The sequence below is a fragment of the Heterodontus francisci genome, chromosome 4, assembly GCF_036365525.1.
Source record: "Heterodontus francisci isolate sHetFra1 chromosome 4, sHetFra1.hap1, whole genome shotgun sequence".
Lineage (NCBI taxonomy): Eukaryota > Metazoa > Chordata > Chondrichthyes > Heterodontiformes > Heterodontidae > Heterodontus > Heterodontus francisci.
In genome coordinates this window covers 157,126,884-157,153,634 of record NC_090374.1, presented here as the reverse complement: position 1 = coordinate 157,153,634, position 26,751 = coordinate 157,126,884, and the positions used below count along the sequence as shown (strand labels likewise).

At 42.4% G+C, this 26,751-nt stretch overlaps 1 protein-coding gene across 5 annotated transcripts in view; it reads left to right on the top strand.

The window, feature by feature from the left end:
• Positions 1 to 17,566: 17,566 nt before the first annotated feature.
• LOC137369347 (tetratricopeptide repeat protein 39B) overlaps positions 17,567 to 26,751 on the top strand; it is a 188,593-nt gene continuing 179,408 nt past the window's right edge. For 2 of the 5 annotated variants that reach the window (XR_010974933.1, XM_068030427.1), the window contains exon 1: positions 17,567 to 17,707. Coding sequence is in view for 1 of the 5 variants with exons in the window: in XM_068030427.1 (XP_067886528.1) it covers positions 17,675 to 17,707 (33 nt within the window). In the remaining 4 variants the exon portion in view is untranslated. Of the gene's footprint in view, positions 17,708 to 18,173; positions 18,195 to 19,018; positions 19,039 to 19,060; positions 19,081 to 26,751 lie in introns of those variants that run through there. The other 3 variants (XM_068030430.1, XM_068030429.1, XM_068030428.1) reach the window with 3 other exon arrangements.

The following is a 26,751-nucleotide window of genomic DNA, read 5'->3' as shown; positions in this document are numbered from 1 at the left end:
TATGTTGCCTCCATGGTACCAGGGTCAAGGATGCCATTGAGTGGCTGCAGAGCACTCTGCAGGGAGGGGGGGGGGGTGCGGGGTGAGGGTGGTCAGCCAGAGGTTGTAGTCCATATCGGTACCAATGATATAGGTAGAAAGAGAGATGATGCCCTGTGGGCAGATTTTAGGGAACTAGGAAGAAGACTAGCAAGCAGGACCTCAAAGGTAGTAATCTCTGGATTACTCCCCTTGCCACGTGCTAGTGAGTGTAGAAATAGGTGGATAGACAATATGTGGCTGGAGAGATAGTGCAGGATGGAAGGCTTTAGATTCCTGGAAAATTGGGACCAGTTCTGGGGGAGGTGGGACCTACACAGGCATGAAATTACACCTCAACAGAGCCGGGACCAATGCCATTGCAGGGCAGTTTGCTTGTGCTGTTGGGGAGGGTTTGGCTGGGTGATGGAAACCAGAAGGTTGCAATAGGAAGGACAAATAAAGTCCTCAAGGGATTGGAAGAGACAGATAACACTAAAGTTAAAAACAGTGAGGTATTAGGTGGGGTCAGAGTAAGAGTTATTGCAATAAGATCTATGTTAGGTTTACTGCGTATGTATCTAAATGCACAAAGGTGGTAAATAAGGTTGGTGAGCTGCAGGTGCAGGTAACGACATGGGAGGATAATGTCATGGCGATAATGGAGACCTAACTCAAAAAAGGCAGGACTGGGTATTAAATATTCCTGGATGCAAGGTGTTCTGGAAAGATAGGTGGTGGAAGGAATGGAGGTGGGATGGCAGTATTTATTAAAGAGAATATTACAGTGCTGGAGAGAAACGATGTCTTGGAGGGGTCAACGACAGAGTCTATTTTGTTAGAGTTAAGAAACAATAGAGATGCAATTACACTACTGGGTGTATTCTGTAGGCTACCAACTAGTGGTAAAGCTAGAGAGGAGCAAAGTTGAAGGGAAATTACAGAGATTTGTCAAAACAAGAGCAGTGATAATGGGGAACTTTAATTATCCAAATATAAACTGGAATACTAATACTATAAAGGGCAAAGAGGGGGAAGAGTTGTTGAAGTGGGTTCAGGAGAATTTTCTTTATCAGTATGTTTCGGGCCCAATGAGGAAAGAGACATTGCGAGATCTGGTTCTGGACAATGAGGGGTTTAAGTGGATGAAGTGTCAGTGTGGGAACATTTAGGAAACAGCCATCATAGTATCATAAAGGTTAGGTTAGCTATGGAAAAGGACACAAAGCAAACTAGAGTAAAAATATTTAATTGGAGGATGACCAATTTCAGTGGGGTGCGAACCAATCTGTCTCAGGTAAACTGGAATGAAAGATTAGCTGTCTTATGCTCACATGAAGTGCAGCAATTAAAAATACAAGAACTCAAACTGAAGAGTTATAAAAATTGACTTTTCTTTTAAAAAGTGGACAATGTACTTCAAAATGGCCACCAAAGGTCAAAAGACCCAGCCTTGTAGATTCTAACTGTTTTACCATCTGACAAGGAGAGAAGGATAGATTCCAAAGCTAAGAGATGTCAATTACACCTATCCTGAACCCATCAAAGGACATTTTTGAATTGAATGGATTCTTCTGAAACAAAGAAAGTGTGAAGTAGCCACATGCTGTACCATTGTTGGTCACCACAGGGAGGAAGATTTATGTCTTCCAACAGAGGCAAGATTTGAGAGACTTTTAGCTTAAAAGGTAGCTCTCTGGAGTCAGAGAGAAAGAGAATCAGGACAAAACATCACTAAAGCCTATTCAGCTGGGAGCTGGCAGTAAATCCAGCATGCCAAAAAGAAGGTGCCCTGCTGTGAATTCTACACTTCTACTTGTGCATTAGAGAACTGAAATTAATCCCTTGTCTTCAGGCTGAAATTTCAACCAACAGAGAAATCTACAAACAACTCAGGCCTGCAACTTTAAAGAAGAAATTGACATCTGAGATTCAACAGGTTTACCGTGAATCACAAAAACCTACCTCATTTCAAACCCTTTACCTCTTTTCCTCTCTATCTGTCTCTTGTGTGTGTACGTGCGAGTGAATGCACGTGTGGATGCAGTTGCAACCATTTCGGGAGTGAATATTTGCTCAATAACTAGCTAATCTTCTGTTTTAAACCACAAGAAAACCTGTTGCTGTCTGTTTATTTTAGAAATAAAACACAGAGGGGTGAAAACACAAATAACAAAAACACTTGCTGCAGTCAGATGGGAGTTGAACAAAAAAAAGCGATAGAGAGTAAGATCAAGCAGAGAAATGGTGAATGTGACTGATGTCAGGTTGATAATGCAAGTGAGAACCAAGATGAATATAGAAAGTTTGGAGGGGCACTGAAAAAGGAAATAAGAGAGGCAAAGAGAAAGTATGAGAAGAAACTGGCAACTAACGTAAAAGGAAATCCCAAGGTCTTCTACAGGCATATAAATAGTAAAAGGGTAGTAAGAGGAAGGGTGGAGCTGATTAGGGATGAAAAAGGGGATTACAAAAAAGATGAAACCATAGTGAAAAAGGAGGTAGTCGAGACACTGGATGGTCTAAAAATTGATGAAGAGGAGGTATTGGAAAGGTTGGATATACTAAAATTGATAAGTGACCAGGATCAGATGGGATCCATCTGAGGATACGGAGGGAAGTAAAGGTGGAAATTGTGGAGGCACTGGTCATAATCTTCAAAACCTCTTTAAATACAGGGGTGGTGCCAGAGGACGGGAGAATTGTTCAAGGAGGGGTTTAAGGATAAACCGAGCAACTACAGGCCAGCCAGCTTAATCTTAGTGGTGGGAATGCTTTTAGAGACAATAATCTGGGACAAAATTAATAGTCACTTGGAAAAATGTGGAATAAATAAGGAAAACCAGCATGGATTTGTTAAAGACAAATCGTATGTAACTAACTTGATTTAGTATTATGATTGAGGTAACAGAGAGGATTGATGAAGGTAATGCAGTTGATGTGGTGTACATAGACTTCCAAAAGGCATTTGATAGACCGACACCTAATAGGCTTTCCTGCAAAATTGAAGCTCATGGAAGAATGGATGCAAAGTTAGCTGAGTGGCAGGAACCAGACAATAGTGCTGAATGCATGTTTTTTGGGGGGGACTGGAGGAAGGTATATAATGGGGGTCCCCAGAGATTGGTACCAGGACCACTGCTTTTCTTGAGGTATATTAATGACCTAAACTTGGGTGTACAGAGCACATTTTCAAAATTTGCATATGACACAAAACTTGGAAGTGTTGTAAATTCTGAGGATTGATAGACTTCAAGAGGACTTATTGAAATAACAAAGATTCAAGAGACAGACTGACTCACAGTCCAAACCAAAATGAATAGGTGTGAAGTAACACCGTGTTAACAGAATGGTCCCCATTTAGACATCAATCGATAACTACAATGGTTATCATATCCTGGTTCATTGTGTGGTCCCACCAGGGGAGAAGACCATGTGTCTCTGAACAGAAACTCTAATGTGATGGATTTTTCCTTAAAAAGGTAACCCTCTGGAGAGAGAGGGGAAATCAAGCCAACACCTTAGAAAGCCAGACCAGCCAGAGGCTGTGCAAGAGATCCAGCCAAGCAAGAAGAACACTACTGAACAACAACTGCACAGCCATTACAGTGGAGACATTACAAAGTGACTTTAAGACTGTCCATTTGTGAAAGTAATAAAATCCACACCACCAGCATTAGAACTCGACAACACCTCAACAAGTTCAAGACTACAAACATCCAGGCCTGCACCTTTAAAAAGACTTTCCTTCTGAGAAGATTCAACAAGTTTACTGTAAAACATGAACACTTGCCTCACTTCGGATTTTAAACTACACCTGCCCTTTTCTCTCTATCTGTCTATTCCTGTGCATGTGTGTGTGGGTGAGCAACCATTTCAGGAATTGTGTAAACATAAATAGTTTTTTTTTAAACTACGAGAAAGCCTGTCATTTGTCTGTTTATTTTACCCGAATGACACTCAGGGGCAAACGCATTATTTTTCACAAAACACAATTGCGGTCAGTTGGGAGATGAACAGTAGGAACCACTCACACCCCTTTCCACCTGTCTATAACAATAAGGTGAATGGCAAAAGCGAGTGGTTAAGATCTGGAATGCACTGCCTGAGAGTATGGTGGAGGCAGTTTCAAATGTGGCTTTAAAAAGAGAATTGGATCAGCAGCTGGTGAGAAAAACTCTGCAGGGATACGGGGTAAGAGCTGGGGAGTGGGACTAGCTGATTTGCTCTTGCAGAAAGCTGGCACGGACACGACAGACCAAATAAACTCCTTCTGTGCTGTAACCATTCTATGATTCTGAAGCACAAACAAAAGATTCAAGATCTGGAAGGATGATCTCCAGGGTCACAGAACTGAACTTTGAGGCAAGACTGGAACAACTGGGGCTCTTGAGCTCTGATGTCAATGGATTGGGCAGGCTCTACAACTTGTGAGCAATCCACTCCCACCAGATTGCCTCCCAGACAAAAATTAACCTCAAATCTCTCTTTTACTTTGTTAAATAGGTCTGTGGTACACTTCCAATCCTAGGTGTTTCCATGCAATTAGCATACTTCCTGCAATGGCTTATCTTTCCATTTTTTCATTCTGTGCCCTAAGGTTCTAGTTTTTGTTCCCTACTATTCATCATTTATATGTTGCCTCTTGGTGACATTATCTGTCAGAATGGCATTGACTGACAACATCCAATTTCACCACTCTGCCATCAGCTGCCAGTTCATTGAATGTTTTCCTTACACTTCTGTGAAACATCTTGGGGCTTTTTTATATTAAAGGCATTACATAAATGCAAGTTGTTGCTGTGCTGTCCAACTTTCTGTTCAACATCCAGTAATAGGTGAAACCAAACTTTCTCCAACTTAGCATTGGCAAGACTGAAGCCATTCTGTTCGCCTCCTAGGAGTTTTGTAAATTAACACAATTCCATGCCCCTTCCCAATTGCTTGCTCATCAATGCACAAGCTTCACTGACGTCTTGTTTGTCCGCAAATTTTAATCAAGCCCTATATTTTGTCCTTTTTGAAGACCATTTATTCTACTTCCATAAAATTGCTCACTTCTTCCACTCCCTCAATCCAATCCAAAAAACAGCAGATAGACTCCAGCCCCATTGATCTTCTGACCGTTCTGTCCTTGCAAAGTACTGCCCCATCGCCAACTTCCCTTTCCTTTCCAAAATCCTTGAACATGTTTTCGATTCTTAAATTTGTGCCGCTCTTTCCTGGAACTCCCTGTTTGAATTCTTCCAATCAGCTTTCTGCCCGGCCATAATACCAAAACAGCTCTCATCAAAGTCACAAATGACATCTTATGTGACTGTGACAAAGGAAAACTATCCCTCCTCATCCTTCTCTACCTGTCTGCAGCCTCTGACACAGTTGATCACATCATCCTCCTCCAATGCCTTTCCACCATCGTCCAACTGGATGCGACAGCAATCACCTGGTTCCATTCTTATCTATTTCATTGCAGCCAGACATTTGCCTTCAATGACTTCTCTTTCCTTTCCTGTGCGTAACCTCTAGTGTCCCCCAAGGATCTAATTCTCACTCCTATTTCTCATCAATATCTGCCCCTCTGGCAACATTATCTGAAAACACAACATCAGATTCCCTATGTTTGCTGACGACACCCAACTTTATCTCACCACCACCTCTCTTGACTTTTCCACTGTCTCTAAATTGTCAGATTGTTTGTCTGACATCCAGTGATGGATGAGCAGAAATTTCCTTCAATTAAATATTGGGAAGAATGAAGCCATTATTTTCTGTCCCTGCAAAAAACTGAGCTCCCTAGCTACTGACTCTATCCCCCTCCTTGACACTTGGTGTCATATTTGACTCCAAGATGAGCTTTCAATCACATATTTGCATTGTCATTAAGAAGCCTTAGTTCTACCTCTGTAACATCACCTGACTCCGTCCTGACTCAGCACTTCAGCTTCTGAAACCTTCATCAATGCCTACGTTACCTCTCAATTTGATTACTCCAATACACTCCTAGCCGGCTTCCCACGTTCTATCCTCCATAAACTTGAGGTCATCCAAAACTCTGCTGCCCGTGTCATAACTCATACCAAATCCTATTCATCCATCACCCCTGTGCTATACTGGCTCCCAGTTAAGTAACGCGTCAATGTTAAAATTTTTATCCTTTTTTTCAAATCCCTCCATGGCTTGGCGCCTCCCTATCTCTGTAATCTCCTCCAGTTCTACAACCCTCTGAGAAATCTGCAGTCCTCTTCAACATCCTTGATTTTAATCGCTCCACCATTAGTGGCCGTGTTTCAGCTCCCTAGGTCCTAAGCTCTGGAATTTTCTCCCTAAACCTCTCCACCTCTCTACCTTACTTTTCTCCTTTTAGAAACTCCTTAAAATGTACCTTTTTGACAAAGCTTTTGGTCATCTGTGCTAATATCTCCTTAGGTGGCTCAGTGTCGTATTTTCTTTCCTTGGGACTCTTTATTTAATTAAAGATGCTATATAAATGCAAGTTGTTGTTGCTGGCTTGAAAAAGTTAAAAACCTACCTGTTAAGAGGTGGGAGAAGGTTATTAGCTGCCTTTTCTCATACTGTTCAACTGGGGATGGGCTGGGCCAACCTTTAAGGCTCACATTCCCAATCACACCATTGAATATATACCAATGTGCACCTACAAATGAAGAAAGCTGTTTTTGCATTCTGGCTGTGAGAATCTCTGCCTCAAGAATGTAAATTAATAGAATTACTCTTTTATAAAAATTGGTCTTATTTATTTGACTGATTAACAATGGCATTGACTGAATAACAGAAAAGTCTGGAAATGTTCAACAGGCTAGACTGCATGTACGGAGACAGGCAGGGTTAAAATCTGAGGTCAGTGACCTTTCTTCAGAATCAGCAGATGTTACAGAAAAACTTATAGATATAAACAGAGCCAAACAGGGAGGAAAAAGGAGAGGTCTTTGATTAGGTGGAGTACAGGAGATGATTAAATGACTGCAGTGATAATGGTGCAAGATGAAAGGAGGGAATAACGAGAAACAAAACAAAAGCAAAAATCTGCAGATGCTGGAAATCAGAAATAAAAACCAAGATGCTGAAAATACTTAGCAGGTCAGGCAGCATCTGTGGAGTGAGAAACAGAGAGAAACTGGCTCCAATGAAAAGTCATTAACCTGAAACGTTAACTCTGTTTCTCTCTCCACAGGTGATGCCTGACTTACTGCATATTTCTAGCATTTTCGATTTTTATTACAAAGCAGCACTCAGTTCCTCAATACCCTCAGGACATTGCACAATTTTTGTGTTGACAATCCGTTCATAATATTTTCATTTTTGTATTCAAGCAGGCTTGGGTCATGGGATCAGATTCAAAGTAAAATTGAAAATCAACTGCTCTTTTGTGCCACTGTATATCAGTATGTCTCCGGATGGTCACTGAAACCTTTCATGCTTTTCAGATCATATCTGCTGATAAATAGAAGCATTATGGAGATAAATTTGTGGAAAACCATTTAATATGACTTTTTAAGCGTGTAAGAAGTCTAACTGCTGATGCTTTCTCAGATGTAGAACACAGGCATCTCTGGTGCACCCCTCAAAGAATAGTAAGCATTACAGAACAGAATGTCAATTGCCAATCTATGCTAAAGTTCCCATGAGTAAGCGGATTTGTGGTGTTATGCAAAGCTATGTATCTCAGAAGGCCAAAAGTCCATTTCCTGATCTGTATTGGCTAACTGATTGTCGCAAAAGCAGCAGATGAGATTCTACATTTGGCTTCAATGCCAATAGGTTATGGAGTGGGCAAATCAGTCAGGGTTCCTGTTCTTGATTACCATCTAATGACCACTGCTGGACAGTCTGCATGAGTGAAGCAGAGACCATGGCATAGCAATTTGATTGCACCCAAAAATAAATGGATAGACTTGAAGCGCACCTAATCTTTGGCCTCGGGCCTCATTATCACTGAACTGAGCTGCCAAAGGGTGTTTGTTAGGTGTCCAGAACTGGTCGCAGTACAGTGGCCCAGTGGTTAGCACCGCAGCCTCACAGCTCCAGGGACCCGGGTTCGATTCTGGGTACTGCCTGTGCGGAGTTTGCAAGTTCTCCCTGTGACCATGTGGGTTTTCGCCGGGTGCTCCAGTTTCCTCCCACAGCCAAAGACTTACAGGTGATAGGTAAATTGGCCGTTGTAAATTGCCCCTAGTGTAGGTAGGTGGTAGGGAATATGGGACTACTGTAGGGCTAGTATAAATGGATGGTTGTTGGTCAGCACAGACTCAGTGGGCCGAAGGGCCTGTTTCAGTGCTGTATCTCTAAATAAATTTTTAAAAAGTGTGTTCTGATCAAATAAAGCTTGGCCATGAAATACCCAGCAGGTCTGGCAGCATCTGTGGAGAGAGAAGCAGAGTTAATGTTTCAGGTCAGTGACCTTTCATCAGAACTGGGAAAAGTTAGAAATGCAATAGGTTTTATGCATGTGAAAGGGTGGAAGGATGGAATAAGAACAAAAGGGAAAGTCTGTGATAGGGTGCAAGGAAGGGGAGATTAAATGACAGAAGAGTTGGTGATGCAGGGCCAAAGGGAGTATTGGGACAAGTGAAAAAACAAAATATATGTCTAGAGGAGGTGTGAATGGCAGAATGTTGAACAGCTGCCATCCAAATGCAAACACAAGAGAAAAACAAAATTAAAACTGAAAATTTCAGAGAAAAAGGAAATAAAATGGGGATTTGGGAGATTACAGTCTGAAATTGTTGAACTCATTGTTGAGTCCGGAAGGCTGTAAAGTGCCTGAATTTTAAAGGAATTGGCTGAGATAAGTTTAAGGCCATGGGCATTAATTCAAACTGACCCATCTGAGCAGAAATACATAGTTTTTTGTTTAGTAACTAATAGAAGTTATAGTGACCAAATCAACATTGCAGAGCTTCCTTTACTTCTGTCTAATAGCAAAGCTGTACTAATAAATGATTGGCTCTTTAAAAAAAGACACATGGGAGAGAGCAATCACTTGCAACTGTTGACAGAACAATTGGAACACGTCTATTTTGATGACTGGTTCAGAGAGACAGTTTTCCAGCTGCACCCTTGTGGCAGAACTGCTGTATACCATGAGGTGAGCTAATTTAAATGCACCTCAGATACAGTGGGAGGATGATGGTGGAAAATTGGGGAAAAGACAGCATTTAGGCCCCAAATGGACCTGAATGTTTGGAATTTTTGGGGCAGTGGAAGATACTTGGAAGAGATGCAGTGACCTAGTGCAGCAGCAGGATATTGCACTGGGGGAAGCGGGCAACCTGGCTGACAAGAATGGTAGCAAGGGACAAAAGAAGAACAAGTGATACAGTCTGTTTGCAGTCAGGGATTGGATATCTACCAAGAATATGTTAGTCATTCTGTAGAGGGAGGAGCCTGTGTCCAGGACTCCATTGTAGTACAAAATAAAATTTAACGACTTCATCAAGGTAAGTTGCCTACCTCCTCAAACTCTTACTTCCCATCTATTTAAATGCCTGGCACTCCTTCATTTGATATCCTAATGCTGCCAGAGAAGTCAGAGGTAAAAGTGGGACCTGACAGTGGGGAGCGGATGCTCTGCTTAAGTCAACTGCTTATTGAGCCTGTGGCCTTAACTCTCAGTTTTTGAGTCCTGCTCTAAAAAGGATGCTAAATAAGCATCATATTCACACAGAGACACTGAGGACCATTTTGGTGGATCTGAGATAGATGGCAGGGGTCATGGAGTAATCCAATTTCATCCTCTGTGCCAATATCTGAGAAGGATTCAAAACAATGAAATGCTCCTGGAGTGAACAATGGCACTATACAATTTTCACCTGTATCCCCAAGACCTCCAGACCAGCACAACTAAAGTGGATGTGCTGACCAACAGCCTCAGACCACATGGAATCATTTGGAAAGGATCATGGAAAGTGGCTACGAGAGTTTGGGAGTGACATCTCTCAGAGACTGCAGGGTCTAACTGATGTCATCAGGTCTTCTCTCCTGCTGATCAATGGCCAGGACAAAGCTTGGCCAAGGTTGCTTGGCTGCAGTCCACATTCTTGTTTACAGTTCATGACCATTTTAGCCTGTCTCCAAGTCATTATAATAAACCAGAAGTATCTTGAATATAATCGGGGTTTGTATTGTGATTTCATATATAGCTGTAAGGGACTAGTATCACACTTAGAAGTGTTTCTAAAATTCCAATCCAGCACAATCCCAATGCACAAATTCCTGAGGTTTTCTGGGCCAGAGTGTCATTCTGTTATAAAAGCACTGCGAGGATGTGTCACGGGCATGCTACTTTTGAGCACCAGTAGAGACTATGTGTGAATCTGTGGAATTGCATAACATAATCTTGTTAACATTCTACTGTGTGGAAGTTGAGCAGTGGAAATTATATCCAACAGACTCAGAAGCTGAGCCATGATATAAATTATAAATTCTCATCTGGCAGTAATCCAGTCTTGGATTCAAGTAACAACTCATTCCTGCAGTTTATAAAATCACAATTCCTTGGTTGAAAACTATGGAGAAACAATCCAGAATATTTCATGGTAGAATAAAGTAGAGAGAACTATTTATATGGTTGGCTGCATTGTTCAAATTGTGAGATACTGGGCTGGATTTCACTGTCAGTGGTGAAGTAATGCTGCTTGCCACTGACCTCAAAGTAAACTTTCCACAGAGATCTAGCAATCTCTGTGGTGTAGATTTCACCTTTCTTGACATCAGTTTGAATCTGGTGCCAAGTCAAGGGGGTCTCCAGGTATCCAGCAACAGTGATGTCATCAGGCAGGGTAAGTAGCCAATCACATTAAAGTATTCTCACAGACAGCAAACCAGGAAATAAAAACCACTGAATCCCTTCACTTTTAATATTTTAATTTTACAGATAGTGAAATAAATTATTGGGACAAACACATGGAATTAAGGTAGAATTCAGAAAATCAGAAACAAACTTTTAAATTTTTTTAAAAGTATGTGGAATTTCTTTTAATGGAGAAATTTGACACTCAACAAATATAAAATTACTCTTACAGGGCCAGTGAGACTGTTTAGCAATAATTATGAACTTATTGCACTATTAAAAACTCAGTTACAGTCAATTCAGCAAGGTGTAAGTTTTTCAAGGGTTTGTACTGCAAGATTAAAAGCAGAGTGTAAGTTTTCACCATTTTAATGATTTCTAATCGATTTCATTCTGGAGGACCTCAACAGCACACCCTCTGGAGAAAGGTAGAATTACTGACAGCAACTTCTGGATTTCTGTATGTAACTTGGCACTTGCAAACTCCAGAAGTTGCTGTCAGTTTTGCCATCACTATTACTGCAAAATCTAGGCCAATATTTTTGATAAACTACTTTCACTCCATATATGGGAATAGCATTAGCCCTCATGTTTATACTGTCTTCCCTTCTCCCATTCAGAAAGAAGATTGTGTACAAAGTAACAGAAGTTCCCATAGTAACCACATTGCTACTATTGAATAGAAGATCTGAATTAACCAATTAAAATGGTCCCTGTAGTCTCACTCATGGCAGACAAATGATTTTTTTTCTGCTTTGAAGAGACATCATAGCTTTTATGATGTCACTGTATGCTGGATCACATTAATAAATGGTAAATCCACCTCACTTTTCTTTCTGATCTGTTTTCAACTTTAAAGAAAGGTTTATATTTATATTTATATTTATTTCTGTTCAGACCACATAAGAACCAATTAAATATGAAAGCTATTTGGTTGGTTTGCCTGAGATTATAAGGACCTTGCAACTTTGTTGCTTGCCTGGTATTAATCAGGTCCACTTATTGTGTAAATATCTTATTAAGTAAGCACATCCTGTCTTTACTGTGCTTGTCTTAAATTAATCTATTCCAGGCTCGAAACTCTTAGGTTACTCAATATAGCTATTAGTACAGGTCTCTGGCGCGTTTATTTTCACACTTCAGATAAATGTTTTCTATTTTTTCCTTGTGAAAGTTAACAGTTGGGCGTTTGACTTTGGAATGATGCTTTTCATTTTTAGGAATTATTGATGTCAGCCAGTCAATCAGTATGTTAAATTCTTCTTCATCCTTCCAAACATCACATGCAGTAAGGTGTTGCTCATCCAGCACCATAAAAAGCAATTGTCTCAAGGCACTTCCCTTTAAAGGTAAGGTGGCTTTTGCTTTCCTCATAGTATAGATACAACTTCACTATAATAGCCACCTTCTGTTTATTCTCCTTTCTGAGAGATTTTTCTTACTTTTACTTATACATTCTTAATTGCCTTTATAGTGATGTTAGTAATTTAGCACACTCATTCAGATTTTATCGTTTTACTATGCTTCAAATTGCTATTTTTTCTTAATTCCAACAATCCAGGTCTGTCAAGGTATTGCAGTTTCATCCTTGAGTGGAAAAAAACCTGTAAGCAGAATTTTGTAAAAGTTCTCTTCGACTTCCTGTGCAGTCATTTCTGCTACTTTTTCTGACCTTGCTAACTTGACCACTTCCTAAAGGGCAAGAAATGAGCATTTACAAGCAGATGCAATCCACTGGAACTTCCAACAATTAGCTTCTAATTAACATTAGAACATGCTTGTAATGATCACTTCCTTACAAACAGTAATGGCCGGGTTCAATACAACAATTACAACCATTACAATCATGCTTCAAACCCTAGAACATCCATGAGCAACACCATGGGGGACCAGCTAGTTATTGTAAAAACCTTTCAAGTTGTCTTTTATCAGCTCAAACTTACTTTGAGGGTGAACCTCAATAATAATTTTAAAACAGTTTTTCAAATGTGTATATATAACATATGGCATCCCTTAGTCCTGGCTTGTCCTATGAACAGATGAATGGAACCCACTGATCTTGAATTTTTTGTGTTTTGATGAGCAAGATGCTGGCCTTGGAAAAACGACAACTACCAAGGGTGAGTGGCCGATGGTCAATTGGACCAAGATGCTCAGTAACAAGAAGGGTAGTATTGACCAGGAGATGAGGTTCTTGTGACCATTAACAGGGAGGGCTTGGCAGCAGGTGATGTAGCTAACTATATCTTTGTTTCAGCAGCCGAAGCCATAAATAAGCTAAAGCTAAAAGCCTGCAAGCTGCTTCTCCACAAAGCATGTTACCTTGTCTGTTAAGGTACCTGCACAGGGAAAGAAAGCTGTTAGACGAAAGAAGAGGGCTTTTAAAGGAATCCTTTAAGCTCCTTCAGAGCAATTAAAAGTTGCTGCAATTGTATGTGCTAAGGCAGCACATTTTCAGGCCTTGAAGCTAATTATGGAGATGAAACAAGATCCGTGGGTTGTGTTCATCTATTGGAAGCACCATTACAATAAAAATGATGCCACTCATTTTCTCTTTGTCAATCATGGCTAAAGGAATTCCTCTTGATTAGTGCCAGTAACTGATAAGTCCAAAGCTCACAATAATCTTACAGGGAATCATACTGAATTGATGTCTGACGTAAGGCCTTAGTACAACCCAAATTGCATTAATTGAAAAAGATGGTGGAGTGTGCTGCACAGGTCAAAGGGCTTCAAAGAGCCACATTTATTGTCCATCCCTAGTTGCACAAAGAAGGTGGTGTTGGGCCTTTAAGAAGTCTGAAGGACATTACAGCTAGACTGGGCTCATGTGAGGGGTTGAGTGAACAAACTTTATGGAGTCACTTACTTGACCTCATCCTTACCAATCTGTATGCTATTACACACATGCTTGTCTGTACTAGCACTGCGAAGAGTGATAACTATTCAGCCTTTGTGAAGATAAATTTTCATCTCCACTGTGGGACATCTCCCATTTTGTAATGTGTCAATATGGTCATGCAACGTGGAACAGACTAAGGAGAGATCAAACAGTTCAAAACTGGACATCCACAAGGAACTGTGTGTCATTGGCACCAATAGAATTGTCTGTGCCTTAAGATATTTTACTACATTAAATATACTATATAAATGGAAGTTGTTGTTGTTGAATACCACCACAATCTGTAACCTCATGCTCTGGTGCATCCATCACTCCTCAATCATCATCAAACTGGAACAGTAACTGAGGTTCAGTGGGGTGTGTATGAGGAGCAGTAGCAGGCACACATTAGAATGAGATACTAACCTACATTCTTACCTCACCTCTAGAATTCAGTTCTTTTGTTCATGTTTGGACCAAGGATGTAGTGAGATCTGGAGTTGAGTGGAACTGGAGGAACCCAAACTGAGCATCAGTGAGCAGATTATTGGTGAGTAAATGCCATTTATACCACTGTCGACAACACATGCCATCACTTTGCTGCTGAGTGATGGTAGGCTGCTTGATCTGTAGTTAGCCTGATTGGATTTGTCCTACATACCTGGGATGTTTTCCACTTTGTCAGGTAGATGCCAGCGTTGTGGTTGCACTGGAACAGCTTGCTAGAGACAGAGCTAGTTCTGGAGCACAAGTCCTCAGCACTACAGCCGGCATGTTGTCAAGATCCATAGCCCTTGTTGTATCCAGTATGCTTAGCACATGGAATTAATTGAATTGGCTGAAGATTGGCAATGGTGATGCTGGGACCATCAGGAGGAGGCGAAGATGTGTGGCACTATCACTGTCCCCTCAGTACCAAAGGCTGAAGATGGTTGCAAATGCTTCAGTCTTGTCTTTTGCACTCACTTGCTGGGCTTTGCCATCATTGAAGGTGGGATGTTCAAGCAACCTCCTCCTCCTTTTAGTTGTTTTATTGTGCACCATCATTCATGATTGAATGTGACAGAACTGCAGAGCTTTGATCTGCTCCATTGGTTATGGGAATGCCTAGCTCTGTCATGCTACTTATACGGTTTAGCATGCATGGAGTCCTGTGTTGTAGCTTCACCAGGTTGGGACATCATGTTTAGGTATGCCTGGTGCTGCTCCTGGCATGCTTTCCTACACTCAGCATTAAACCAGGGTTGGCCCCTTGCCTTGATGACAATGGTAGAATGAGATATATATAGGCCGTGAGGTTACACATTGTGGTGGAATACAGTTCTGCTCCTGCTGATGACCCACAGCACCCCATGGAAGCCCAGTCTTGAGCTGCTGGATCTGTTCTGAAAGTATCCCATTTAGCATGGTGGTTATGTAACAGAACACAACCTCATGGATCAACAGGATGAAGACGGGACTTTGTCTCCACATGGAGAGATGCAACTGCTACAGATAGATTGGTGAGGACAAGGTCAAGTAGTTTTTTTTCCTTCATTTTTTTTCTCTCACTATTTGCTGCAAAACTAGTCTGGCAGAAGCGTCCTTTATAACTCAGCCAGCTCAGTCAGTAGTGTGCTTCTGAGCTTGCTGATGGACATTGAAGTTTTCTGCCCTTGCTACCCTCAGTGTTATTCATCATGTTCAACATAGATGAGTACTGATTCATCAGTTGTGGTAATCAGCAGGTTTCTTTACTCATGTTTGACCTGATTTCATGAGACTTCTTGGGGTCTGGAGTCAATGTTGAGGAGTCCCAGGGCTTCTCCTTGATGATTGTATACCATTTAGTTTTAGTTTAGTTTAGTTTAGAGATACAGCACTGAAACAGGCCCTTCGGCCCACCGAGTCTGTGCCAACCATCAACCACCCATTTTTTTTTAATACTAATCCTACACTAATTCCATATTCCTACCACATCCCCACCTGTCCCTATATTTTCTCTACCACCTACACTAGGGGCAATTTATAATGGCCAATTTACCTATCAACCCGCAAGTCTTTGGCATGTGCGAGGAAACCAGAGCACCCAGAGGAAACCCACGCAGACACAGGGAGAACTTGCAAACTCCACACAGGCAGTACCCAGAATTGAACCCGGGTCGTTGGAGCTGTGAGGCCACGGTGCTAACCACTGCGTCACTGTGCCACCCATTGTGCTATCATCTCTTGTGAGTCTGCTCTGTTGGTCAGACAGGACATGGATGGTGATGGAGGACTCTAGGCCAATGTCTGACATGTATGATTCTGTTAGCTTGTGAAACAGCTTTTCTAATTTTGACATCAGTTTGCAAAATGATGAGGACTTTGCAGGGTCGACTGGGCTGGGGGTATGCCTTTATCATGTCTGAAACTGATGCCTAGGCCTATCTAGTTCTTTTCTTATTATACTTTTTTGGGGCCATTTCAGAGGGCTAACCACATTACTCTGGGTCTAGAATCACATATAGGCCAGACTGGGTAAGGACAGCAGGTGGCAATCAGACCCCAAAGTGTTGCTCACTGTGTCTTTGATTGAGACTGTTCACTCAGGAGTTGTACTGTATATTTGTTCTAAATGTTTGGGTCTTGGTAAATGGATGAACAGACTGTGTTTATGCGTTGTTGCCCCATTGCCTGTGGCTATGTTAAATGTCCTATTGGCAAATTGACATCCACACTTACCTTAGTGTTTAATGTATCTTGGTCCACTCCATTTAATTGGACCATCGTGTTTTATTCCACAAAAATATTTAAAAATAGGGCCTATCAGAGAGTTATAGTGTTATACAGCACAGAAACAGGCCCTTCAGCCCATCGTGTCTGTGCCAGCCATCAAGCTTCTAACTACTCTAATTTCATTTTTCAGCACTTGGCCCTTAGCCTTGTATGCTGTGGCGTTTCAAGTGCTCATCTAAATACTTCTTAAATATTGTGAGGGTTCCTGCCTCTACCACCTCTTCAGGCAGTGCGTTCCAGATTCCAATCACCCTCTGAGTGAAACTTTTTTCCCCCTCAAATCCCCTCTAAACCTCCTGCCCCTTTCCTTAAATCTATGCCCCCTGGTTATTGACCCCTCCGCTAAAGGAAAAAGTTTTTTCCTATCTAACCTATCAATGCCCCTCATAATTTTGTATACCTCAATCATATCCCCCCTCAGCCTTCTCTGCTCTAAGGAAAATAACCCTAACCTTTTCAGTCTCTCTTCATAGCTGAAATGCTCCAGCCCAGGCAACATCCTGGTGAATCTCCTCTGCGCCCTCTCCAGGGCAATCACATCCTTCCTATAGTGTGGTGCCCAGAACTGTACACAGTACTCCAGCTGTGGCCTAACTGGCGTTTTATACAGCTCCACCATAACCTCCCTGCTCTCATTCTATATATTCTTATATCCTTAAGAACAAACTTCCCTGGAGAATTACTTCCTTTTTTTCCATACTGTCCAGTATTCCAAAGCAAGAGGTTGGAAAGGACATTAGTGAAACAGCTGAATATTTAGGATAATACAACAGATTCAAGATTTAATGCAGATCTTTATTTCATTGCTAAATTCAAATTCACAAATTATGATAGTTAGATTTGAACTCATTAGATCCTGATTATTAATTTAGCTCTCTGAATTACTAGTCTGGTAATATAATCACCATAGAGTCTCTGTACGAGATCGGGACTTGCCTGGTTGTATGTACAAATATCCAGTCAGTGTACTGCTCAGCGCTGTACCTGGTGGGCAGGTACCTGTTCCTCCTCGGCTCTGTCAGAGGAGGAGGAGGAGTCTGGCTTGGCGATGACTAACAAGACTGGCTCCCCTATCGTTTTGTAGTGACACAGTGACTGGATCCATCCGGCGGAAAGGCAGCGAACTAGGAAAGCGCTTCGCTCTGCGGTGTGAGCCAGTGAACAGAAACTTTCTGCGGGGTCAGTCACCCTGTCACGGCTCGTCGGAGATCATGGCCAACTGCACAGACCCGGAGGCTGACGAGGTAACGTCTCCGAACTAAGATTTTCGTGTTGGTGGGGGAAATATTTGATGTTGAATTGCAATTTTTTTTTTAAATCAGGTTTGGTGACAGTGATTCAATCACTGCCGTGGGGAGCAGGATTAAATACGTTGCAGAAGAGATAGGGTGCATATACACGCGGACACACACATATACAGATGAAATCGATGAGGGTTTGTCTCCAGAGGTTGTCAGGTTAAAAACATGAATTAATATCCATTTTAAACTGGTTGCTGGTGGAGGGTATTTCACCCATTTTGTCACTCCTGTTTCCTACTGGCTTTATGGTGCAACCTAACCTTTTGTAGTGTCCTGTATTTTTAACCCGAATCTAATACTTATAGTTTCATTTTGTTTTTGGAGATCAACATCTTATTGCTGCTGTTGCCATCTTATGTTATCCCGGGGTAATGATGGCTTTCTCCCCGAGGTCGTTGTCTGTCTGTTTACTTCCCTCTTTCTCCTTGGAGTAAGTATCATTTAAAAATGTGTTTATCCAAACCCTCCTGATTCCCCTTCACCAGAACGGCCCATGCGCATCTCCCCTTCCGTTTAAATACTACCAACGTGAGCGGACAGGCAACGTGGTATGTTTTGCCAGCGAAGAGTGCAATGTTATGTGTGGTGATGGGGGCTTTTACTGAGGGGTGCTTTCCTTTTCTTCCCCAGTCGTCTGCCCTGTCTCATCCCCCAGTCTGAGGGTTGAAGCTCCCAGGAGCAGCCCTATTCGGGGCCACCCTGCAGTTTTGTCAAGGTCTGCCTACCTCTTCAGAGTTCAATGCTGTGCCTTACTTGTTAGAGAGTGAGGGTGGAAGGACATTGTTCTCTGCATTATAAAATAATGAATGCAAAGAATTAGAAGACCTGAAGCAAAAACTGGAGATGGTGGACACACTTTTGTGTAGTCACATTTGTAATGTAGGAAACACAGCGAAACCTCACAAACAGCAGTGTGGTAATAACCAGGAGGATTTCTCTTTATGTAGCAGTGTTAGCTGAGGGTTAGATTTTGGCTAGGATGCTGAGGAGTAACTCCCAGGCCTTTCTTCGAAACAGTGACATGGGATCTTTTGCATCCAACAGAGAGGACAGATGTGCCATTGTTTAAACGTCTCATTCGAAAACGACACCTCCAGCAGTGCAGCATTCCCTCAGTACTGAAATGCTAGCCTTGATTATGTGCTACATCAGAACTGGATCAACTCGGAAGTGTTAACTTGTTCCGTGTTCTCCACAGATATGAGGGGGGATTCTCCTGAATCTCTGCCCAGGTATGATGGATAGCTTGGACATGACAAATATTGAGGAAACAGGTGGGTTGGAGCAGATGCCTTTAAAAGAACCCACCTATTTAAGTAAGTGTAAGGAAATTGGGTGGGATTCTTTGAAGGTGTACACTCCGACCGTATGATTTTCTGTATTGCCTGTGCTCAGGTGATCCAGTGCCAGCAGGTGCAGACCTGGAAAACCCTTCCCATTTGCCCTCATGAGTGCATTTGACATTCAACCTGTAGATAAAATTTGACTTCACTCTGCTTAAAAAGAAGTTTACATTTAAAAAATATATATATTTAAGTGGTTTTCTTATCTATTGTTACTTCCTTCTCTGTCTCATCTCTTTCTCCTTCCTTTGCCATGTCTTTAGAACTGTCATGCTAGGTCCCCACCTGCCAAGAATGAGGCACATTAATTTTGTCATGAACATTGATTTTAAACTGTTACTGGAGCGAGGAAAAGACTTGTTAAACAGATCAGTTGTGGCTGAAAAAGACATTGGCATATTAATGGATGGTGCTTGTGTAGACAAAGGACCATTCCCTGACACGTTCAACCCACAGTGGATGTTGATCACCGGACAGTGGGGAAGCGCATTCCAAGGCCTGCTGGGTGCAGCAATCTACAGGGGCCAGGACTGGTTGGACCAGTTGGTCACATGACTAACTCGCTGTTCCAGAGGTCTTTTGAACTACCTACAGAGAGTTTGAACTCAGAAAGACTGCTCCTGGACTGAGAAGATCTCTCCTATCTGCTCCCATCTCTTTCTCACACACCTCTGCATCCACTGAAGACACATGAACCCTAAGAGAGAAAAGTCTCCTACAGCAAACAAGGTTTAAGAAGAATACTGGGCCCCAACGAAAAGCAAGATCTACCTACAATCAAGGACTCGATAGTTAGCTCGAAGAACCGTAACAAAAACTCATCAGATATTGCCTCAAACCTTTCCACTTTATTTTTTTCTTCTTTTCTCTCTATTTGTAAGTGTGTATCGCGTATGCATGTTAGCGTGGGCGCATCGTGTATCCGTAGGCATCAATTGAATTAGAGTTTAGGTTGAATAAATTTCAACTTTTCTTCTTTAAACCCAAGAAAGCCTGTTTGTGCTGGTTTCTTTGCCTTATAATTGGAAAGTGGTGAACAAGGATTCACCAAGGGGAAGCGAAAAACATGGTGTGTTTAAAATTAAACCCTGTTACAGTAAGACCAGATGAAGGCTGAGAGGGACTCCTAGACACCTTTCTCACCTGGTCGTAACAAGTACACTTAAAGAATGATGTGAATTGGCCAGTACATTATGTTGCAAAAAAACTACATAGTAAGATATTCTGGAAGTGTGAAGATCCTATTTGCTAAAATGTAAGTTTTGCTAATGGTTGTAACACACAATCAGGTCTGCACTATGCTCGACCAATGTAGGAAGGATAGGAAGCTTACTGTGTTAATGCTGTGTAAATCTAAGCCACCTTGAATTTTTAAAAAATCATTTAGAAGGAGTAATATATATTAGTATGTGTAGAAATATGTATGTTTTAACTAAGAAAAGCTACGTGTAGCATGTACAACGGTCGTTACAACTGTTTTCAAATTTTTCAAACTATTTTTAACATTTTTTGACTGTGAATAAATATAAGTACTCAAAGTTGTGGAGTAGTTGGCTAACCAGAGATCAGTAACAGTGTCATTTAATGGATATTAATTAATTTCTTTTGAGACAGTAAGACAATTTTTTAAAGTCTACAGTTACTTGTCGTGCATTAACTGTTTTTTGTCAGTCTGCTATTTAGAATAAAAAATTGCTGTAGTCATACAGGATAGCACAGATTGTAATTTGTTCCAATACACGTTAAGTGACTGAAATCCTATAAAACTGTTATTGCAGGTCAGGGAATTATTAATGTCATCTGAATCCTCACCTGTTTTGTCATTGAAGTGCACTCCAGTTTATGTTCTTGATGTAGGTGGTATTTGTAAGGTGAGATTTGTTCATTTCAAACTGAGATTTTTTTTCCCCAAACACAGTGAAAAGTGTCTTGATGGATAGTTGGTCTCTCGATCGGATCAAATGATTCTAACTGCTGTAGTGTTAGCTTTTGTTTCGTTATTCAGAAGAATAACCTGACCTGTTCCATCGTTCTGTTTTTCATTTTTTAATTTAAATCTCCATATTCTGCCATTGTGGGTATATATCCTGGTCACTCTCTCCAAGGCCTTGACGTCCTTCCTAAAGTGTGTTGTCCAGAATTGGACACAACTGTCTAGCTGAAGTGTGAAATAAATTTGGAGGTGCCCTGTCTTTGTTGTTCTCTTCTCTTCTCTGCCCCTTGCTCCCTGTCACGCGATATGAAATCTTTACTTGATGCCTAGCTGAGATCAAGACTTTTTCCCCTTCCTTAGCTAACTCGAACTAGGCTGTCAGATTCAGTGGCACACTAGATGGTTCATTTACGCACTGATTGAATATAAATGATTTTATATAATAAAATTCAATTGGTACTGGTTCCCTACAGGCTGGCTGGAATAAAAGGTACGATAATGAAAGAGTTGTATTTAATACTTCACACAATCTGGAAAATGGGTCATGCTGCAGTTGGGCAGGAATATGCATCAACAGTCTGATTAGGCTATCTAGGTTTAATATTCTGTCCCTGGTGGCTGATGGAGTATTAATTAGTACGACTTTAAAATAGAAATGTACAAGCTATTGGTAGTAAAATTACATTTTATTGTTAAGGTGTGGGTGTTCTATTACGTGCTGTGAAACTTGGCATCGTTTGCTTCAGCAGCATCAAGTCACGATTATGTATTTACCGTTGTTGCATGGTCACTGTGCTGTGGTAACTGAATGTGTCACGTTCCACTTTGCTGTATTGGATTCAGAGATTTTTCACCAGTGATTAGGGGAAGACATTCTGTCTGTTTATAATTGTTACAATTGATTCATGGTGATTTGTAATAAATTAAATTATGTTTTTATTAGATGGGATTGGTTAATTTTCTGAAATTTTTTACATTGTTTTTGGATCACATTGTGTAATTTTGCTCATTCGTCCAAATTGCCACAAATCTTTAGTTTTGGCCGTAACCTTTTTTAAAAAAGAAAAATTGAAATGTCCCATCATTTAATACCTTTTGAAACTGGAAAGATTGTGGTGACTATAAACATATAAGTGGTCTTCCTGATACCTTAAATGGTAAATATCCAAGATGCAATACTGAGATGTGGAAGGTTGCAGTTTTGATGTTTCATCTTGTTAATTTAGCTGGGCCAGTAATGGGAGTGCTACGTCAGTCCCTGAGTCCAGAATAGGGAATGGAAAGATCAGCTAGAGTTCCTAACCTCTGACCTAACCAGTCAGGCAATCCCTTTTTTTAAAAAGAAGAGAATTAAGCCTACATGTTTTTGATTACTTATGCCATCCAGTTTGCATTTGTCTGTCACATAGTAGTCCACCTCTTGAAACTGTATCTCTTGCCATGGATTTGAATTTTTTTGTATTATATTACTTTTTACTGTGCTTCTGGTATCAAGCTTCTGCTTTCCACTTGGATACAGAGATGCCATCAAAAGTGGGGGTGTGTATGCGGAAGGGGCAGGGGAGAGGGCAAGGAACAAACACATCAGTGAACAGCTAGTGATGCCATGTGGAAGAGCTAGTTCTGTCAGTAAGGCAGGGACTATTTGTCGTACAAAAGCAGCTACCGAAAAACAAGTTAGTTTAAAAATCACCTCAGGCAGTCTGCTGAACTAGTAGTTGTATTTTAATTGTTGGAAAGCATTGACGATCTCTTCAGTTTTCTTAGTCCTCTAAAATCATATTAATGGAGGAAGACCTGTGCTTCACTCATGCATTTGACTGTGCATGCGTGAGGTCCCTTTCTCCAAATTCACAAGGATGTGAGGAGGCAGTGAAAACATTGGGCTGAATTTTACCAGCCCCTCAACGCCGCAGGTCGTGGCGCGGGGGCTGGTAAAATTATGCGGAGAGAGGCCAGCCTCGACCCACGACATCGAGAAGGGCTCGTCACAAATTACCAGCGGTGGGGGGACCTTGGTGCGACCCCCCCCTCCCCCCCCCCCCCCCCCCGCCGCATGGCGGTGGCACCACAATTAGCATATAGTTATCAGTACTTACCTTTGCTGATTGTGCAGCCTGCCACCTCTCCATTGACAATTCCTGATTTTGTTTGATGAAGGGGCGGCCGTCACGTGCCGTCCCATTCACGATTTGAAAAGCCGGCGGGTCCACAGAGGCAGAAGGTAAGTTCCTTTTCAGGGGTCTCACTCTGCATTCTTAAAAGGGAGGAGGGGAGGGGGGCATTACAGGCGTCCCATTCTACAGACTGTAAGGGGGGATGCGTGATACACAATGGTCTCACTGTACATTCTTAAAGGGAGGGGGGTCTGGAATTACTGGAGGGAAAGCTCTGCTGGCATGAAGAGAGGTACTGTGTACCATTCCTCTGTTAACAGTGTACGCCCTGTGTTTGTGAAGGAGCAATGGCACACTAGGCATCCTGTGTATGGGGAGGGTGGCAGAATAGGCAGGAGCATTAAGGTTATATGGATGGTGGCAATCGATTCAGCTGGTCGGATCTTGATGTGGTCCTGCTGTGCCGCTGACTGTTGGCCAAGATGGGCAATGCCATTGACATGCCACATTGTTGATCCAGGAAAGCAGCTGATGTACCCATGAACACCAATCCCTGCCCTGTTAGGAACCTTGGAATACATGAAGGGTTCAACTTTATCTATCACATAGAAATAGGTATGGCTCATCCTACTTTGTGTGATCCTCTGCTCGTGAGGATCCGTATGCGCCAGAGTCAATATGAACAGGCAGGTGCGATCCACATAGAGGCCCCAGGTCATAAGCAGCAGCCCCCAAGGGGAGCTTGCCATTACGATTGCCGCGCATCTACAGGCCCCACATGACATGCCATTGGATGTCAGAGCACCAGTGTCAGAGGCGATTGCGTATGTAGAGAGGGTGAAGACAAATCTCTTTACCCTGCTCAAGGATGGCCTGCAGCCCATGGGCTCCAGTGGACGTCCCATGCCTTTGTTCCTCATAGTGGCAGTGGTTCTCAAGCCTGACGCATCTGCAGCTTTTTAGGGGCCCACCAGAGACCTTTGTGGGGTCTCAGTCAGCAGTGCACCACTGCATCAGGGAGGTCACCAATGCCCTGCACTGGAGGGCCAGTGAGTATGTTCACTTCAGGACAGACTCTCTCAGCCAGGCTATGATTCCATTGGTTCTGGCCCATTGCCGGAGAACCACAGGTTGTAATGTTCATGGACTGCACTCATGTGGCCATCAGGCCTCCTGCAAGGCTACCACCTGCAGACCATTAAAGGAGCCCTCTCAATCTAAGTGAAGCTGGTATGTGATCACCACAGATGCTTGCTGCGAATGTGTGACCTGCTTCTCAGGCAGCTGCTGTGACTCCTGGGTCTTGCGCCAGTCACGCCTGCCACCACTATTCACTAAACTGGCTCAGATGGAGGGATGGCACCTTGGAGATCAGGGCTATCCTTTGCAGACATGTCTCCTAACACCAGTGAGAGACCCCACCACTGCTGCAGAGGGGACATGCAACGCCAGCCACTGAGCTACATGAGCCACCAGTGATCATGAGATCGGCATGCTGAAAGAGTGCCTCTAATGCCTGTATGGATAGGGTGATGCCCTGTATCACGGGCCGAAAAGGCCAGCTCCTTGCTTTGCTGCTCTGCACAACTACGCACCCAATAGGGGCCAGGCCTGGCATGATGAGAGACGTCAGAAGGATTTCTCCTCGGACTATGAGGACGCTGCGGACCTACAACATGAAAGATGCATGGGAGGGCAGATGGCACCCAGGCTCTGCACGCAGGGCTAGCAGTGAGCTACGGATGTACAGAAGTGGCTTATCAGGCAAAGGCTGTCTGCTCCATAGGAACCAACATGAGCTCTACAAGCCACACATCACCCTAGCTCACCTGCTGTGCACCAGTCTGCATCTGCAGCATCCCTATGTAAACCATTAGAGGCAGCAGCTGACTGAGCCAATGTCCATGTCACTGCATCCGTGGAGACGCTCATGAGTAATGGTGGCATGGCAATGATATTGTATACGTTGGCTCTCCTGAAGGGCCAACTGTGCAAAAGGATGTGACATTGGCGCTAACTGCTGGTACACATTATTCACACAGAGAAAAGGACGCACATGTTGGTGAGGAACATTTAGTGGAAGACGTATTTACAATACTGTGACACCCGTGCATTCCCATTTGTGTCCGTGTATTCTCTGTAAGCCTCTGTAATATCTTTTATGGTCTATTGTCTCATATCCTGGAATGTGCAAATTCAAGATTATTCACCCAGGTGTAGCACGCCTACAAGAAGGAAGAAGAGGATCGCAACGTCACAGGACACTGGGACACAGCAGGGTAAGTTATGTGGCAGCAGAGCGGAAAGTGCTGGCGTCACTCAGCAGGTCAGGCAGCATTCGTGGAGAGAGAAGCAGAGTTAACTTTCAGGTCTGTGAACTTGGTCAAGTTAACTTTGCTTCTCGCTCCACAGATGCTGCCTGACCTGCTGAGTGACCCCAGCACTTTCCGCTTTGCTGCCAGATTGACAGCAGCCCCACTCTTCAGCAGTCAGGTAAGTATTTCTTTGACAGCTGTCAAAAGGCAGGTGCTGGGGCGCTTAAAATAGGGCCCCAGCACCTGCTGCACAGCTGTCAAAAACTCTCACTGTGCCGAATGCCCCGCCTCTCCCCACGGAATATGGGGAGAGTGGCTCGGCGCCGTATTCTAATGTGGGCACTCTGCTGAGTTGAAAGGGCGCTGCCACACAGTGCGGCGCCCGAATCAAATTCAGCCCATTGTTTACCTGAGGTGTTGTGAAAATGTCACTTTTTTGCCACCATTAGTTGCTAAGCTTCAAAGATAATTCCTACATCAAATGCATTGATGAGCTTTGACAACTGATACAAAGTTATATCAAAGTGAATTTTAACGCTGTGTAACTTTAAAAAAAAAATCCTTTTACATGTCTGATGTGGAACACGTTAGCACATGTTGAAAATAAATAAATTTAAAAACATATGCCTTTTTCACAAAAACCTGCACAAAATGAGTCGATTATATAGTTTGACATTTTTTAAACATATATTTTTAAATTATAGATCTCATATAGGGAGTGGTTGCATTTAAAGTTATTAAGCACGTTTTGGTCCTTTTTAAAAAATACTGACTGTATACTGTATTCCACCACAATCTGTAACCTCATGGCCTGGCACGTTCCTCACTCTTCCATTACCATTTAAACCAGTTCAACGAGAAGTGTAAGAGTGTGTGCCAGGAGCAGCACCAGATGTATTTAAAAACGAGGTACCAACTAGTGAAGCTACATCATAGGACTACCTGCATACTAAACAGCAGAAGCAGCATGCTAATAGAAAGAGCTAAATGATCACACAACTAACGGGTCAGATCAAAGTTCTGCCACATCCAGTTATGAATGGTACCGCACAATTAAACAACTAATGCGAGGAGGTTCCACGAACATCTCCATCCTCAATGATGACAGACCCCAGCATGTGAATCCAAAAGACAAGGCTGAAGTGTTTGCAACTGTCTTCAGCCAAAAGTGCCAAGTGCTGATCCATCTCTGCCTCCTCCTGATGTCCCCACTATCAAAGAAGCCAATTTAATTCACCCCATGTGATATCGAAAACTATCTGAGAACAATGGATATAGC